At 42.7% G+C, this 17793-nt stretch overlaps 1 protein-coding gene across 1 annotated transcript in view; it reads right to left on the reverse strand.

Annotated features, from left to right (window-relative positions):
- fbxl17 (F-box and leucine-rich repeat protein 17) overlaps nt 1–17793 on the reverse strand; it is a 243227-nt gene that overhangs the window by 11830 nt on the left and 213604 nt on the right. Inside the window, exon 10 of the mRNA XM_083905333.1 lies at nt 10140–10282. Within this exon, the coding sequence (XP_083761459.1) occupies nt 10140–10282 (143 nt within the window). The remainder of the gene's footprint in view (nt 1–10139; nt 10283–17793) is intronic.

Below are 17793 nucleotides of genomic sequence, written 5' to 3' on the forward strand. Positions count from 1 at the left end.
ACTGGGGGGAGAATCAATTAAAAAACTGGACATTAATCTGAGGATAAATTGACCCCCTACCCCCCCCTCCTGCCCAATATTTCCCGAACTTGTCCGAATGCATTAAATTTGTCGTCATTGTCGTTAGCGTTAAATAGCTAATTCATCACCGACACAGACACAGGCACCCTGCAGGATAAAAAGGGGTTGTGACCACCTGCTGTCTCCAGTCTGTGTCTCCAATCCACACTGACTCTCATGACTGCCTGAGATTATGTTGACCTCCATTGTGATGAGTAAACAGGAGTAGTTGAGGGAGGAAGAGGAGAATGGGAAGAAAAAAGGGTGGTAAAGAGGAGGAGGAGGGGGGGGGGGGGGGCTTGAATTATATAATTGACTTGGCAAAAGCTGTGAGTGGCATCCAAAATCAAAAAGACCTCGACTGTCCTTGCTCAAAGGACGGTAAGCGATGGAGAGACTGCAGGGACAAGAAGACGGAAGGTGGAAAGACCAGACACACACAATGCTATGACAGTGTTTGAAAAGCCAGGTGAGGTCAGGTTATATGTGTATGTGTTTCTGAGCTTCCCTTTTGATACTCACTGAACTCTGTCAGTGTCTCACTTGATTCACCCTCTCTCATCACCCTGCTGCCCTTCAGAAACAAGATGAAGGGATGATCAGGCGCTGGCTTTGGTTAAGACCACCAATCAATACAGATCTCCTGCTTTGGGGGGGGGGGGATGAGACTCCCGAGATTACACTTAAAGGCACAAACGGCAAATGACAATTTCAGACTGCTTTCTCGACTTTGAACATTCCACTCGAAACAAAAGAAACCAGGGAACTCCCCCCTCGTCTTGCACTGTGTGGTGCACGAGCTGCATCTTTTCCCCTAATTCCTCTTCACTTCGGGAGCCTTTAAGTCAGGATCCCTGCCATTGGCAATAACAGCACTCAATGAGTAAAGTTTTTCTGAACTCCCGAACTCTCATTTCCTAAATGAGGAGTTAAAATGCCTCCTAACGCCCCGTACTTCATCTTTGTTTCCCAAACCTCCAGGCCCTGAACAATTAGGCCCTTGTTTATGTCTGCAAATTGCTGTGCCGTGCCTATCTGTGGATAGGCTCTGGCAGCTGGATGCACCGGTGGAAAAGGCCATATTGATTGGTATGTCTGTGCTTTTAACAAGGTCTGTCTGGCTGCTCTACCTGGGGGGTGCAGCGGTGCTCATACCTGTTCCCCAAACAGTGCTCCACCTCAGTACAGGTAATGGGCACACGATTCAAAACTGCTTACACAAAACACTTTTTGAGGCCATTTGTGAAGACAATAGCTGGCTTTGACTCCGTTGTTTCATTTTATCTAATTTGACTTTTATCTCTTCTTGGTTTCTGTCATTCATTAAATATTTTTCTTCCCCCCTCAAGGCCGCCCCTTGTTTTACTTTCTGTTTTGCTCCCTCATCTCCTCCATTACTATGATAACTGGTACACTTTGCACCGAGTTGTCCCTGAAGGGGCCGGTAGCTGTCAGTGTCATTATTTTTCCTCGAGTTCCACCTTCGTGCTGACTGTGTGAGTTTGCTTTCCTCTCTGTTTCACAACCTGGTCAGCCCATTTGTTTTCAGTCTAATGAAGTAGAGGAAAAGAAGAAGAAGGAAAAAAAGACAGCAGACTTGATGAGAAAAAGAAGGAAATGGATAGAAAGACAATGAGAGAAAAAAGAGGAGCAGACAGTACAGGGAGCTGTAACACTGCGAGAGAAACTATTCTACTGACGGGTGAAAAAGATCACAATCCCTAAACTGACATATTCTAGAAAAAAAACTGTTAACAGTTCACTCAGGAGGGCAATATCAATATAAAGAGTGCAAAGAGTTAGCCTGTGTTGCACTTGGCAGGACAATGTGTTTCTGCAAGAATCAATAAAATTCACCACTGGATCCTTGTCCCTGTAATTGGACACTTGACTTAATTTATTGTGGAAAGTCACAAGAGCTCTACATGTAACAAGATTTGGTGTTTTTGTGTGTGTGTGTGTGTGTGAGAGTTTGCCATGTTTGCGTTTCAGCATCTCTTTGTCTGAAGAGAACGTTGTTACGACGTCGCTAGAACATTTAGTGGGAAATTACATCTGACACTAATGCTGCTTTTCAACAGTCAAAAGCCCAGATAAGTACAACATGTTCCACTTTGTTTCACTGGAACGTATAAAGTCACATTTTTCTCCCACTGAGAATACCGAACACTGAACAGTTAACTCAGTAGGGAAATGTTTTTTTTTTGTTTTTTTTTAAACGCGACATATGCAGCGCTGGCGAGCAAAGAGAGAGTCCGTTTTTCATGAGGCTACGTCACATTTTCCCTCATGTCTTTCAGATGAATACTTCAAAAGACTGGCAGAGTTACAGCTGAAAAGGGAGGTGGGGGGGGGAGTGGGGGGGGGGTGGTTGAATTGATTTGATTATTGTGGGGTGAGTCTGGATCAATCGCATTCTTTCCCCCTTGTCAGAACAGGGTCATTTAGCCCCAAGGGCAGAGAGTTGTAATCATACGAGGCGGTCAGAGCCCGCTAGTCGTCCAGGCCTGGAGGGGGTTCTGATTTCAATGCTCCATTATAAGCTGTGATAACAGCAAATAACACAAATTCCTCTTAGAGAACACACACACACAGTAAGACACAGACATGCTGCATGACAAATACTGAAAACCCTTCATGTAGGAAGACAGAAAGGGGAAAAAAAAAAAGTTAAATACACACATTCCAAACCGTGACATTTAAGACCGTATATGGCTCAGCTACTGAAAAGAGTTTAAAGAAGAAACTATTCTCTCTTCAAACATTATGTGCTGCACTAGGTCTGTCTTTTCACTAAGTACAAGAAAAAAAAAAAAAAAAAAACACTCATAACTTCTGTTCAAATGGTTTCCCGGCAGTAAAATGTATACAGTACGGAAGCACATTTGTATAAACTGTGACAGAGGAAATCGATCCTTCACACTACTCCACATGAGCAGACCCAGCTGGATCCTGTTAACAGTCCTCAAATGAATTCTACACTTTCTAGACTACACAAGTCCCGCGACATCCAGGGGGGAAGTTGCTACATTAAAATTCCTCGCACTTTTTGACAACTCCAAAACAAATTTACACGAGCGAGGCCGCCGCACCGCCGAGAGGCCGAATCGGGGTTGTCCGCACTCGTGTGTCAAGGTTATCGTTAAGACCGCAGTCGTCCAAAGAACTGACGGGGCCCACAATGAAACCTAACTCCTCATCAGTTAGCATGGGAGGAAAGCTTTAAGGGGTGGGGGAGCGATAAAAAAGTGAGGGAGGAAGAAATAAAGAGTGACAGAAGCTATAATATTTTTTTAACCGGAACGTCTGCAAGACAGACAGGCATTTGCTGGCCCTAATGATGACGGGGTCAGTTTGTTAGTGCAGTTATTTGTTCGAACACACATCCTAAACAAAAACCGAGCAAAGGCCTTATAAGGGAAATATTAACTTGTCACACTGTCAACACAGCGTTCACAAGGAAAACTATCTGCCATTAGTGTATATAACTATTTATTTTGTGATACAAACATCCAAAAGGTTGGTACGCAGTACAAAAATATCTTCAGGTTAGTTTTCTGGTGGTAATGACCTCCTTCGCTCCATGTGTGTTGGCTCACACGGGAGATGGTTGTAAATATTGAGGATTCAGTCAAGTGAGTGCATCCTGAGTTTGGAACGAAACACCCCGAGAACGCAACAGGTCGAGCTCAGAGTATCAAACAAACCCAACAAAATCCGTCCGGCACGACCTGTTCTGTACAAATGTCTCGATTATTCAGTACAACACAGGTCATAGAGGAGCGTGTTGTTTTTTAATCAACAGTAGGCTAAAGAAAGACAGAGACAAGCAGTTGCATAGTAACACTTTACACCATGTTTTAAATGACAGGGAATCAAAATGTGAGGCGCGGTGGAAAAAATAAAATAAAAATTCTAATTAATTTGACAAGACCAAGAGGACGCCCTACGACTGAGAATGGAAACCAAACTGATGTCATTTGCACAAGATTTTCATTAGGGAGGGGGAAAAAAAGGGAGTTATTCCCCCAGCTTGTCTGTTTTCCCTGAACTTAATTCCCAGAACTACAAGTGCAGAGACGAGATTAGTTTGACCTCAGATCGAATTGAACACGCCGCCGTATTTTACTGCTGTGATTCACATGATGACACAACACTGCCAGAGGCTAGAACATCAAATTCAAACCAGGAAAATAAATAAAATAATAATACTATTAATCATGGCTAAATTGAGTTCCCTGCCTACAATTAATACGTTGGTACTTTATATAAAGGAACATATATTCACCATTAACTAGGTGCTTAATAACATGCATATATGTTGCATACTAGCCCTATATTCGTAAATATTAAGCACGTTTTAACACCTTATTGAGGAAAAATCTAAATTCATGTTGTGAAAGAGGTAGAATAAGGTGTTAATACATGCTTAATAATTGCTAATAAAGGGCCAGTATGCAATTTAGATATGTTAGCAAACACCTAGGTAATGGTTTATGTGTTCCTTAATATAAAGTGCTACTAAAACTTCTTCTCCTTCCTTTGGGCTTCTCCTGTTAGGGGTCTCCATCTTGTACAATACTGAAAGAGAAATGGTATGTGACCAAAATCAGACGAGGTGTCTTTACTGATATCAGCAATAACAACCTACACTCTTAGAAATAAGGGTTCCAAAAGGGTCCTTCTACAAGGGCTGAGGTTCTACCTGGAACCATTTACTTCTGAAAAAAACCCTTTCCCGAAGAAAGGGTTTTAAAAGGATTCTTGGTAACACAAAGGGTTCCAGGTAGAACCTGGGGACAAGCTGAAGAACCTTATATGGTTCTACTTAGCACTTTTATTTCTAAGGGTGCTTTCACACCTACAGTGTGGTTCGGCTCGTTTGCGTAGGCGTGAATGTAATCTCGGTCCTTTGGTGCGCACCAAATCAACCTGTCCGAGACCTGCCAGAAAGGGTGGTCTCGGACAGCTTTATCTGCCCTACTTTGTGAGATGAGATACGGGATAACCCCAGATTCCCACCAGCGCCTCGGAACCTCAGTGGCGGAACCTCTGCCCAGCTTCAATCCCCACCGGGCGTGTTACGGGCGCTTTACGGGCGCCTTGTGAGCCAGCCATATTCACACAAGAAGCGGTGTTGATTAGAGTGGCAGTGATCAGCTCCGGTGACCGCGGTGGTGACGAGCTCGGTGGAAATCGGGGTTTCCGGTGCCGATGGTCTTCGCGGTCTATTTTGGTTCGTTTAGAACCATGCATATGTGAAAGCAAACCGTACCCACGTCTGTTTGCTACATTGTAACATCAACAACAGTGTAGTTAATCTTTATTTGTTTAAACTTCAGTATACAGCGATCCCTATATTCTTCTCTTTATCCATCCCTTTTCCAAAAAACCTTACTATCTTCACTGGAACTCTTCTTATCTAACAGAATGAAACAAGAGCAAAATTGACGGTGACGACGACAACAACAACAACAACAACAACAACAAACAAACAAACAAAGTAGCTGCCGTGGGCTGATCTCGTTCCCACACAGGCCTGGCCAATCATCACCAATGCTTACAAGCTCATTTGCAATGCTAAACAGAGCTGTAGTACACAAAACAGAAAAAAAAAAGACAGAGAAGCGGGTGAAGGGGGCAACCCTGCAGTGAATTAATTCTGTGATTCAGACTTGGTAATGTACCTGCAGCTTGGAAACTGTCAAACTCTTTTTCCCCTCTGCTTAATTCACACTCCATTACAGCTCTAAAAGCACCAATTACTGATTTATTTAGCTGCCTCATCCCAAAATTCCACCTTCTAGTAGTGGGAGCATTATAATATTTTTTTTCTTCCTGTCCTCCGGCCTAAATTATGTGTATAAATATCACATCTGAGGAGAGAGAGAGACGGATAGATAAATAAACACACTGGAATGAGTGCATTTATTTGTATGGGGGATAGGAGAAAGCGATGGAGTGAGAAAAATAATTATTCCACTAAAGATGTAGGTCATTCCTGAACAGATTTTTATTAGCATGGCTGTAATATCGATTGTTGGGTCACTGAGTCGGCAAAGGCGAAAGGGAACTAAATGAAAATGGAATCTAAGTGATCACCTGCTATGTAATGCATTTACTCTTTATTACTCCCTAAATAAATATGATAGATACACATTTTGAGCCTGCAATAATGTGAAGTGAGCACACCACTTCATCACCGAGACCTTACATATGGGGGTCACTGTCACAACCTCATATGTTTTCATTTCATTACACTATCAATAGATAAATATGATGCACCGGTGTTCGTGTCACAGTTAACGATCTCAGGGTAGAAAGGGAGAAATCCATCGGGTCAACCTTGAGGCCGCAACACATAGATATCACTGATTTTATAATGAAGAAATAAAAATGATGAGTTCTCAACCTGGTGAAAGGCCTCGACCATAAGTCAAAAATGTCTCCTCCCTCCTTTTCTCCCCCTGCCAACATTCTGCTTGGACATTTAACTGCACAGCGGGGGCTTTTAATTTTGTTTAGCTCAAAATCCCAAAAGTCAAATTTAGCCTCAACCTGAAAAAGGAAAGGCTCATTAAAACATAGTGTTCCAGAAAGAGGAGCACCAGCACGGGGATTATAGCCCGTGCTATGGTACAAGACACCAGGCTGTATACAGAACCAGTACAGGCTAAAGTTTCTAGGTTAAGCCCGCTGTGCACTTTCCCTTCCTCGCATGCCCTCATCCCACTCATGTCAGACTGAATGATCCCACACTAAGTGGATGCATGTGTGTTGCAAGAGCTCCACCATGCCTGCTAAAGAGGTGGATGGAGTTGTTGCCATGGCAGTGCAGCCAAAATGTGCTTCCATCAGGTCGGTGATTGGACGGGTAAGAGACCAAATGAGATTTCAAGGGTGAACTTCAGAAAGATTGCACTTAAGACTCAGACGTCTCAAAGTAGGTTTAAGAGGAGTCATTATGTCACTTTACCTCCGTTATCACCCAGCGCCTCAATCAAACCCATGGTTAACATACATACATACATTTTTGATTGGCCGGGCGACCTAAACACTTGCTTTTGAGTGTTTGTGTCTGTGTTTGACAATCTCTGTCTTTACAGATGCTCAGTATAATAACGGGCATTGTTGCACATTATTATATTATATATAGATTATTGCGTGATTAATCATTCAGACATTTTATTGGTAACAAGAACCTTCTATTACACTATAGGCGAGCAATAAGATGTGCAGAAACTATGGCTGTCAAAAAATTAACTAATTAATCCCACGTTTTGAATTTCATTAATCTAGATAAATCGCAATTAAAAGTTTGCTTTTCTTCGAAATGACTAAATTACTGAGTAACCAGACAGCGTGCATTTCAGACACCATTGTTTAACTGTATCTTTTGAAAGACATGACTACACATAACATAGAACGGTGTGGTTTTCACAGGTGAGGCCTATGAACTCAGGCCTCTGCAAGTGCCAACCAGGTCGTCCTAAAATAAAGGCTCAACATGGTGGACTGCCGTCCTGTAGGCAACGAGAACATATTATGGTGGCCCTGAAGTGCAAATCACCAACGCAAATAGGAAAACACGAACATTAACTAAAACACAAGGACACTAACGTGCTGTCGAAATCCAGATTGGACTTTTAACCCGGAAATAAAGCACCGGTTCCAGTGAAATTTGCTGAGATTGGCACAGCAATCCTGTGACCCTCATGTGGAGGATAAAAGGTAGAAGATGGATGGATGGATGGAAAGCTTTAAGTTGGTTGTTGAACCGATATTCGCGCTTCACTTTCAACCGTGGCTCATCGTCAGTTTTTCCCTCGCGCGATGGCGGGTGGTTGTTACCTGACATTTGATGCACGATCGCAGGGGTTCCGTCGTTCAGCTTCTAAAAATTAAATCTTACGCCCAACGATCCCTCACCTCTTCCCATCTAATCTCAATGTCAGAGGCCAGCACACACCAACTAAACTGCTGATAAAAATTATTTTATCCCGTTAATCTAGGCTTTATTAATCACACGTTGAAACATATGTTGGAAGGTGGCATCTGCTTGTTTTGTCTCACCCATTTCACCAGACAAAAGTAAATCAATCCATAAACGCAAGGAGCATCTATCTGTCTCTCAATCACATACCTGTCCAATGGGTCACTCGACAGGCTTGAAACTTGGCAGGTGACTTACCAAGGGCACCAGTGTGTGCGGCGCCAACGTTGGCAGTGTTTGGATAACAAATGTAAGAGATATCGGGAGAAAATGTGACTGATACAGCACTGCGCAAACGTCTCAAGGCTCCGTTTTTTTAACCGTTATTTTTATTCACGTCTGTCAAATTCTGTGATCATTGGCTTTTAGATTGGAAGGATCTGACTGGAAGTTGCTCTGATATATTAGCAAGCTGTCAGTGTGTCAAACTCACAACATGTGTAAAGTAATGCTTAAGAATGTCTTGAAAAAAAAAAAAAAAAACTTGGCGTGAAAGACCTTTTTCACAGCAGATGGTTTTTTGTTTTTTTTTTACATGAAATTGAAGAATACAAACAGGTTTTTACCAGGCTCCACTCCAGGTTTTATGAGAGCCAGGGTCATGCTTTTGTTCAAGCGTAAGGGTAGGTCGCACTTAATACTTGACACTTTAACTTGTACAAGCTTTTTTTGTTTGGAGAAAAAAAGTGACTGAGAAATACTTATAATGTAATGTCATTATAGTATTGTGTTGCTAAAACAACAAAACTTAGACTTTTGCACTGCACTTTAAATCACTAAAAGAGCAAAAAAAATCTCCCTCCACTGCTACATTTCCTCCTACATGATTAGCAGCATTACAAATACAGGGTTTATACAGGAATCCTGAATTTGATTTCTATACCTTTTAAAGGTCCCATATTATTTTTTTCATTTTCCTTTATTTAACCAGGTAAAAAAACTCATTGAGATTTAAAAACCTCTTTTCCAAGAGTGACCTGGCCAAGACATTATACCCTATTTCTCCAAGTTAAACGAGTTCCAAAGTTGTCAAATTAGCGTGACATGCTTTGGTCAAAATACCATAACAATGAAGCACCACAGCAGTCCCCCTGCCAAAACAGCCCTGTTTGGGCTCTGTTTAATAGTATCTCTTTAAAAAAAAAAAAAAAAAAACGAAACTTAAGGGACAGGAAATGACATCAGCCACAGAGGCTACTGGGGGCTAACAGCGGTTAGCATTTGGAAAAGTGATCATTTTCAGGCTCTAGCAGGCACATTGCCGTCATATATAACATGTATCCACTGGACAGATAAATCCTCTGAGGTCGGAAGTTTGTGTAGAACTCTGTGCTGCACTGTAGAGACGAGAATAGAACTTTTCGCCTACTTTTGGACGCCGTTGCCCTCGCCAGCACTCTCGTGTGTTTTACGGACAAAACGGAGCTCCGCGAGACAACAATTCCGGGAATTTAGCGTCTTTTAACGTCCCAATTAGCACAGAAGTCAACATCGTGTGTTTTATCTCCTGTACTTAGACTGAGGATGACCACAAAAAACATGAGTGAGTCATCTTTTTTCACACTGTGGCGAGGGGTAGGGCTTCCAGAGTCCCAAATATAAGGATTTAAATGATTAAAAAGTTGATTTTGTTTAATATGGGACCTATAAGACTTTTTCAAGACCGTCTCAAAATATTTTAAGACCTTATCCCCACTTCAAGCTGTAATCAGCAACACATATTTAACTTACAAAGCAGTTTTAGTTTGCAATTAAATCTGTAGAGCACAACCATACAAAGGAACTCATGAACTGGAAAGGAACAAATCGCGTTTGCTGTCGCAAGATGCGTAAAGTCACGTATATGCGCGTAGCCCCTACGCAGAGAGTAAAATAAATACATTCATGCATACTTTCTGCAGTCAAACGCTATGGACAAAATAAACCTGATGAAATTGGCAATTAAGACTTTTTAAGGACCTTCATTTTCCCAAAAAAATTCATCAATCTTTTTAAGACCCCACAGACACCCTGAAATCACACAAACAATCGAACCTCAAATCTCTTGAACCACACACACAGCACACACTGACAACACAGCAGTTACCTTGTCACATCTCATGAGGCCCAGGTAGCGGAGAGACTTGCTGCTCTGAGCGATCTGTGTGGCTCCCTGGTCTGTGATATCCTTACACCAGCCGGCGTCCACGGTCTCGATGGTACTGCTGTACTGGCCTATGGCTATCAGGGCTGTGGACACAGAAGGAAGATAGACACAAGGAGGCAGACGGAGAGGGAAGGAGAGGGAGGAAGGGAGGGTGAGAAACAAGAAAAGGTGTTAGTCTGACAAGACAACCTTTTACATGCAAATGTAGCAGCGTTGTCCTCCCACGGAGACGCGCGAGAAAATTCGAGATGAAACATCTCAGGGCAAGTCATCTGGCCAGCTGCGACAAACGCTTGCAACGTTTATACGACACCTTGAAAATAAACACACACATACACAAAAGGGTGACACACACACACACACACACATATACTTACAAATCTTGCACACCCGTGCTCATTCAGACTGCTGCAGGATTTATCCATTAGTGTGTTGGCATAAATCACGGCACTGAAAGGCAATGACACAGTGCCAGGGTAAAGTGTGATTTCATGCCAGTGCATGATTTAATACTATTTGTGCGCGCGTGTGTAACTGTGTGTTTACTGCAGAAGCACAGTGACGGGGTAAAAGTATCCATCAAAACAAATATCCGTCAGTGTCTGAGGGCTTTGTTGCACGCACTCGTGTGCGCACATACAAATGCACACGCAACTTCTCAACCCAATTGGAGACGACAAACAAGATTAGATTTGATCTTTTATAGTTTAATTTTAAATAAAAACCTCCCTCATTAATCTGTGACCCGTTAATTGTTGGGCAGCAAACCCGCGCTCCGGCGGTTGTCAATTGACGACGTTGCTCAGTGATCGATTGGCAGGGCTCGGGCTTTGTTCCTCGCTCTCTCAGAACCATCACTAATGAGAGTGGGAACGGAGGAGGAGGCGGAGGAGGAGTGAGGGATGAGAAGAAAAAAAGATGAAAGCAGGAGGCTAAAGATAGGGGAAGCCTTTGACAGCACCTGTAAATAGTTACTTCAGCCGATGGTTGTTTTCCCTCATTCGCAGAAATCCATTTCACGTCCGAGGCTCAAACATCTACACCAACACACAAATTTGTTTTCGTGTTGGACCTCTTTTACTCTTTCCTTTCCTCACTTTTATCACAAGCACTTTTCAAAAACAAATGTTGACGTTGCTCCACAGTGGTAGGACTTGCTTGAAGCCCGAGCTTGTTCCCGTAGGAGAAGCGGGGGGGGGGGATGAATAATATCATGCTTTTTGAATAAACTACACACACATAAAGAGAGAGAGAGAGAAATGATCTTGTGTGCAGTATGTAACATATGTAATATATGGCTTTGGGCACATGGAGTGCTCCACATGTGGTTCTCTTTGTGCTCCGCCATGCACTTGGATGCTATACATAATAGCACATTATGGCTAAAGAGGCAGTAATGCAGCTTTGAAGCTACAATATGTCTCATGTATATCAGCACCATGGGGAAGAGGCTCCAGCAGTCCAGATGGTTGCACAGCACATTAAGTAGCCATATAGTATTGTTTGACTCGCAGTGACCTGATAAAAGTATTCACAGAACAGGCTGTTTCTGTGTGTGTGTGTGTGTGTGTGTGTGTGTGTGTGTGTGTGTGTGTGTGTGTGTGCGGCAGGTCAAATGTGTAACATCACCGATCCTGTTCCCCGTGTTGTGTCCAATCATGTGATCCCAAATTTGATTACCTGGGCTGAGGCCGTTTTGTCTGATGTTAAAACTCTTTGAGGAGTTTTCTTTTTTTTTTCAAGAAAAGGGAGATCAAATAAAAGAAGAAGGGAGAAAAAAAAACCCAGATAAACTGCTTCGACTTCTCCTTTAAGCAACTCACCGGTCGCCGTTTCTCGCCCCCTTTTTTTTAACGACACGTCTCTCAAAATGACAAAATGAGCGGATGGGATGTCAGATAGGTGCCTAATGTGTCCATGCATCTACTGATTACTGCACCAACCAATCATCCAATCACGCATTCGGCTTAATGTGAATTACTGTTGACAAGCTTCCGACTTCATAAAGAAAGAATATGTCAGATTAAGGCGAGAGCTGCAAAGGGGAAAGAGAGGTGAATAACACGGAACATCCTTTTCTTAAACTACCCCGCCGGTAAACTTAAGGATTTAGAAAATGCCTTTGTGAGAATGATGAGCTAAGTGTTAGGCTATTTGGACTTGTTCAGTGCTCAATCAAGAAGTTCATCTGGTCACAATTACCGTCTAATATCCCCGCATGTGCTCTGTTGCTCTCCCTCTTCCTTTGATCCTCTATCAGGGGACTGTAAATGCCATCGACTCCCGATGTCAAATGGAAAATTATTGGCTACTTTTACAAAGGAGAGGAGCTTTCAGTCGAGGCTTTTTACGACACTCAAGCACTTTTATTCTTCATGTCATAGATGGAGAGTGCAACTGGCACTGGATGCCTTTGTTTTGTAAGATAAAGGGAGGCAGACAAAGATAGATATGTAGAGATACACATATGTGGATACACTTTTCATATTATAGAAACGAGAATTATTATGTTAAATTACAACTTTTTTTTTTGGTCTTAATAAGGCGACACCCACCTTTTCACCTGATGGCGAGTGAGGCCTCAAGAGAGAGATTATCAAACCTTTAAGTCAATTTTGGTACTAAAATAGATGATAAATCACAGCACATTGACACCAGTGTGATTAACAGCTGGATTCATCCAATTACAGCTGGTAGCAGAAAAACCTCAAAGTGGCGCCGGACAAGTCGCGAGGCTTGTGGGCGACATCTCGACTGGTTGGCACTTGGTGATACATAAACCGCATTCTGTAGGACAGTAGGCCCTAGAGTTTAGATTTCCCTCCACTATCCTCGGACCGGGTAGGGCCCTTGATCAAGCCTTTGTGTTTTTTCTCCCTCATCGCGTTCGCCTGGTATGTTATAGCACGTCGTATTGTGTGAAGGTGTAAAAACCGTGCGGCCGCGAACGCATCATTTAAAAACCAGGAAGTGTATCGTCATTAGCAACATATGCATTCATTGGAAGCGGATCTCAGCGGCTCTGTTGTTGTTGTAAATTAGACTGTGGCAGCAGGTACAACAAGCTCCCGTTGTGGGGAGGACGTGGACGTACGTGTACATTTACGGCTCACGTATTTATTTACTGACTGAGAATGGCTGCAGTATCTGACTCCCTCTCTCTATACTTTACGTGTGTGTGAATACACTACCCCTTTAATGTGAAAAAAGGCTCAGGCAAACAGAGACTGACCTCAAAATCCTGGATATCGTTCATTTTGAGCATGGAACATTTCACCTGTCTTTTTCCCCCCACAAGTCTGTCTCCCGGGGATAAACCACATCACGGAAGGGTAGATGACGGATAGATAGATCATCAAGTGAGAAACAGGTGGTGATCACATTTAAAACCCCGATTGCTTCACTTTATCCAATTCGTTGGGGTCTTTTGGGCGAACATATCCCCTTGCAAATCAATCAGCCAAGAACAAATCAATCACCAGATCAATGTAAAGAATGTCACGGACCATTTGCAGCCTTTAGAAAAAAAAACAAAAAAAAACAGCTCGTCAAGACACAGTTCTTTTAGTAAGACTTCCCAAATGTTAGAGTTCACACACCAAGCTCGGTTCATGGCTCTTTGTTTAATGCCATTTTGACAAATGCCACGCAAAGGTAAATAACAATGTAACATTTAAGTGTTCTATTAACCTCTGCCATATCTCCAGACAGAGATTCATAACCTATTACTTTTTACATACCAGGCACGAGCTGTTATCACGGACCACAAATAGAGGATTTACCCAAACACGACCGCGGTTACCTTAGCCACTCTTGTGGCTCACGCTCACCGACAGCAGGGTCAGGAGTTGGTCAAGCCCTGTGATGACCACAACGTGCGAAAAAAAGCACTTTATAATCAGCTTATTTTCCTATCTTCCGTAGCCGACCCCAGGGATTCAGGGGGTTAAGCATCTTTTACTGCGTTATTAGATATGCACTTATTACATTCTCCCTAAATGACGGTGTGCCATTACTGCTATCTTATTGCTACAAGGCTGTCCTCGTGTGCCTGCCTCCAGTAACACTATACACCATATTTTAGCTACTGATGAGGACAGAATGCAAAGATATGATAGTATATGGTAAAGATTTGCAGTGAGTGTGTGCGAGTTTGTGTATATTTGGCAGCAGGGACGGCAGAAAAGGGGGCTTATTATTGCTGATGTATTCCAGAGAGCTCAACTGTCATGTCTAATGGGAAAGATATTCACTCCATTATTTGTGTTGCATTTTAAAAACGTGGCCTCAGCGTTGCCCTCTCTGCTGTGGAATAAAAGGGGGTTAAAAAATAAAAAATAAAAAAATAAAAATCTCCTTAAAGCAAGTGAATGTCACTGTAACTCTGGTTTACACTACAATGACACTAATCGGTCTGTATAGAATATACATTTTAACACCGTGGCGTCAAACCACCTGTCCGAGAACAATGTAGAGGAGCAATATTTTCACCAGCAGTTTGGTCACAGTTCAACAGCATATTGTATACAAACAGCAGCACTGGTTTAGCTTTAGCCCCCACCCTCTCTTTCTCTACCAGTGGTACAACATTAGTCTGTTTTGTTTCTCTAAAATTTCAGTTAGAAATATAATCTATTTCTCTGTTATCTAGGCTAATACAAAATATTTTATCGAGTATCAGCAGATACTCAAAGAGTAAAAAGATAGGCTTGGGATAAAGAGCCAAACATCGGAGCCTCCCGACTAAAATTACAGTGACCTACCCTTATTTTTGGTGCTGCACCCTCTCTTGCAATCACACACTGTGGGCCTGCAGCCAGCGAGCATCTATTTTGCATCCCTCAAGCAGCCCATGTCCTGCTGCGTGCCGCTAATAAAGTGCATAAAAATAAGGTGTACTCATGGAGTGCAGGTGACAGTAGTGTTTATGGCGTCTGTGCGGTCTGAGCGACGCCACAGCGAGGGGGGAGCGAACGGACGTGTTTCCCGCTGGGGCGTCAAATTATTTATGCCGCTGCCGACTGAAGCCGAAAGTTGACAAATAACCGCGGCGACTCGTTTGACCTGCGAAATAATTGTACATTGTTCTCTTTCGCACCAAAGACAAAAGCCAGATGTTAGTGGGTGTTGGGCGCTTTATGTGTACTGTGCCTCAGGCCATTTTATGATAAAATCCCATTATATGTGAAACACTTAAATCATAACTTGTATATACTGCACGGGGATCCATTAAACATGTACATTTGTCAGTTTTTTCTTGCGTGTGGGTTTGACAAAAGCAGGGTTTAGAAAAGCTTGTTTTTTTATTTCTTATACGTGTAAATACAGCCCAAATACAGGCCCCCGAAAACCACGCATGACGACCTTAAATAAGCACCACACTGTTGTCACTTAACTTCTTTGATGCCTAACAAAGCCTGATTGATTAACACAATCTTAAAAAGTATTCAGTCATTAGTTCCCAGGGTCACACAGAGTACCAACATGAAGGCAACAGACGACAACATAAAGCAAATAAAGCACATACAGTAGGTGAAGGACAAGAAAATGACTGTTGCTTTGGCCTGTGCTGAACCTGAGAATTAACGAATTAAAAAAACGTGGGAACTCATATGGGAATTGTAGAACGAATGCAGAAAATACCCTGATGCACACTGGGGGGAAAATAAAAAAAAAAAAAGAGTGGAAGAGAAAATTGGTCATAGGAAAGAGAAGAAAGAGGAAAATGAACGAAGCAGACGCTCTATGAGGTGACGTTCGTTGGCCTGACATTTTGGGGCGAAGGCAATCAAAGGCCACGGGGAACTGAAATGAACCAGGCTGAGCAGAAAGACACAGGAGACAGAAGGAACAGATCGAGTGTGACACAAGGAGGAGGGAGAGCACTTTATGGTGGGACATGCTCCATCTAGGAAATTAATTAGGCAGAGGGCAGGGATAAGCAGTGTTCCTTCTTGTACGCGCGAGCATCGAGGGCACAGACGTTTTCCCAATCAGCCGGCGATCTGACGTAAAACAGCAGACACATAGCATTTTGTGGCACTGTGTGTAGGTTTATGTGGTGTGTGTGTGTGTGTGTGTGTCAGAGACGATATTCGGTTTGAAGCTTTTTTTTTTTATTATTAAAGGTGCCATATGTAAGAATGTGGCCAAAAACTGTTGCTACACTCAAATTCAAAAATACCAAGGTCTTTTAGGTTTCGTTTTCTCCGCCATTGTAGCCCAGACGTAACTGGCAACCCGTGGTTGCTCGGCAGCTAACACTCTACTATGGTGGTAGGTGGCGCCACATGCAAAAACATGCAAATATTTTGGCTGTACTGTTGCTGTTGGTGAGTTCAGTATGTTATATGAACATTATTCCGGAGTCTCTGTGACATATTCGAAGGATTTTATGGCCAGTTGCTTTAGATTTATTACATAATGCACCTTTAAAACAAGATTTTCTGATTGTTTTAGCCTCATAAATGATATTTTCATCGTTTCTTTGCTCCACATAACAAAGAAATCATTAAAACTGAATCATTTTGGTTTGTGGCCAAAACAAGACATTCAAGGACATCGTCATTTCCAGGTTTGGAAACACTGATCAACATTTTCTGAACCACAAAAATAATCATTAGTTGCAGCTCTAGTGCACAACAAAAAAAACTGCTTCTACGGGTTAAAATGTAATTTGTGTTATTGGTAAAACCTGTGAGTGACCATCGGCACCAGAACCAGATTAACCCCGGATTTCCACCGGGTGCGCCACCGCCGCGGAACGTCAGCCTCACGGTCACCGGAGCCCTTCAGACAGGTCTCGGACCGGTTGATTCGGTGTGCATCAAAGTACAGAGATTACATTTACACCTACGCAAAGAAACTGAACCAAGGGACCAAACACGTTTTTGTGCGCACCAAAGTCTGTAGGTGTGAAAGCACCCTAAGTCCCATTATTCTAATCCAAAATTCCACGTAACTTGAAAGACATAAAAACAAAAAAAAAGCTGTTGGTGCCTTGAGACTTTTGCACAGTACTGTAAGTAATAACTTTGAGGTGTTTGGTGTGTTTGATCCTCATTAGCCAGTGAGCATGTCCTTTGAAGACCAAATTTTAATAATTAGTTCATCCCTAGTGATACCAAGAAGATGTTTGTGCCACGAGTTTTGCATTTATTTTCAGGTGCCCCTGTGAGATGGGGGGGGGGGGACACAAGCTTTCAGTCCCAAGTTTGCATTCGTGTTCACACTCAACGTCATGTATCTTCCACATGAACGGGTCCAACGAAAAAAGACATAAAAGCAGGGGCATTTAAGGGGACTTTGGTGTGGTAGGGGATGGTCCAGCATCTAAAACTAACAGTTAATCAAACAAACAGACAGAAACACAGAGAGGGACTGTTTTAGTAGTGGATGTGCGATAACCTTGTGGAGGGGATGTGAAGTTTTAAGTGAAAAGGAAGATTGGAAGGTGAGTGACTGACAGCAAGAGTAAGGGAGCGATAGAGAGGAAGAGTGATGGCCAAGGACAGATAGACAGAGTAAAGGGGTGATAAGGAGAGATGGAGCTATCAGAGAGGTGACCTACAACAGGTTTCCCTTCAACGCCGAG

This window comes from Microchirus variegatus (assembly GCF_963457635.1).
Source record: "Microchirus variegatus genome assembly, chromosome: 18".
Classification (NCBI taxonomy): domain Eukaryota; kingdom Metazoa; phylum Chordata; class Actinopteri; order Pleuronectiformes; family Soleidae; genus Microchirus; species Microchirus variegatus.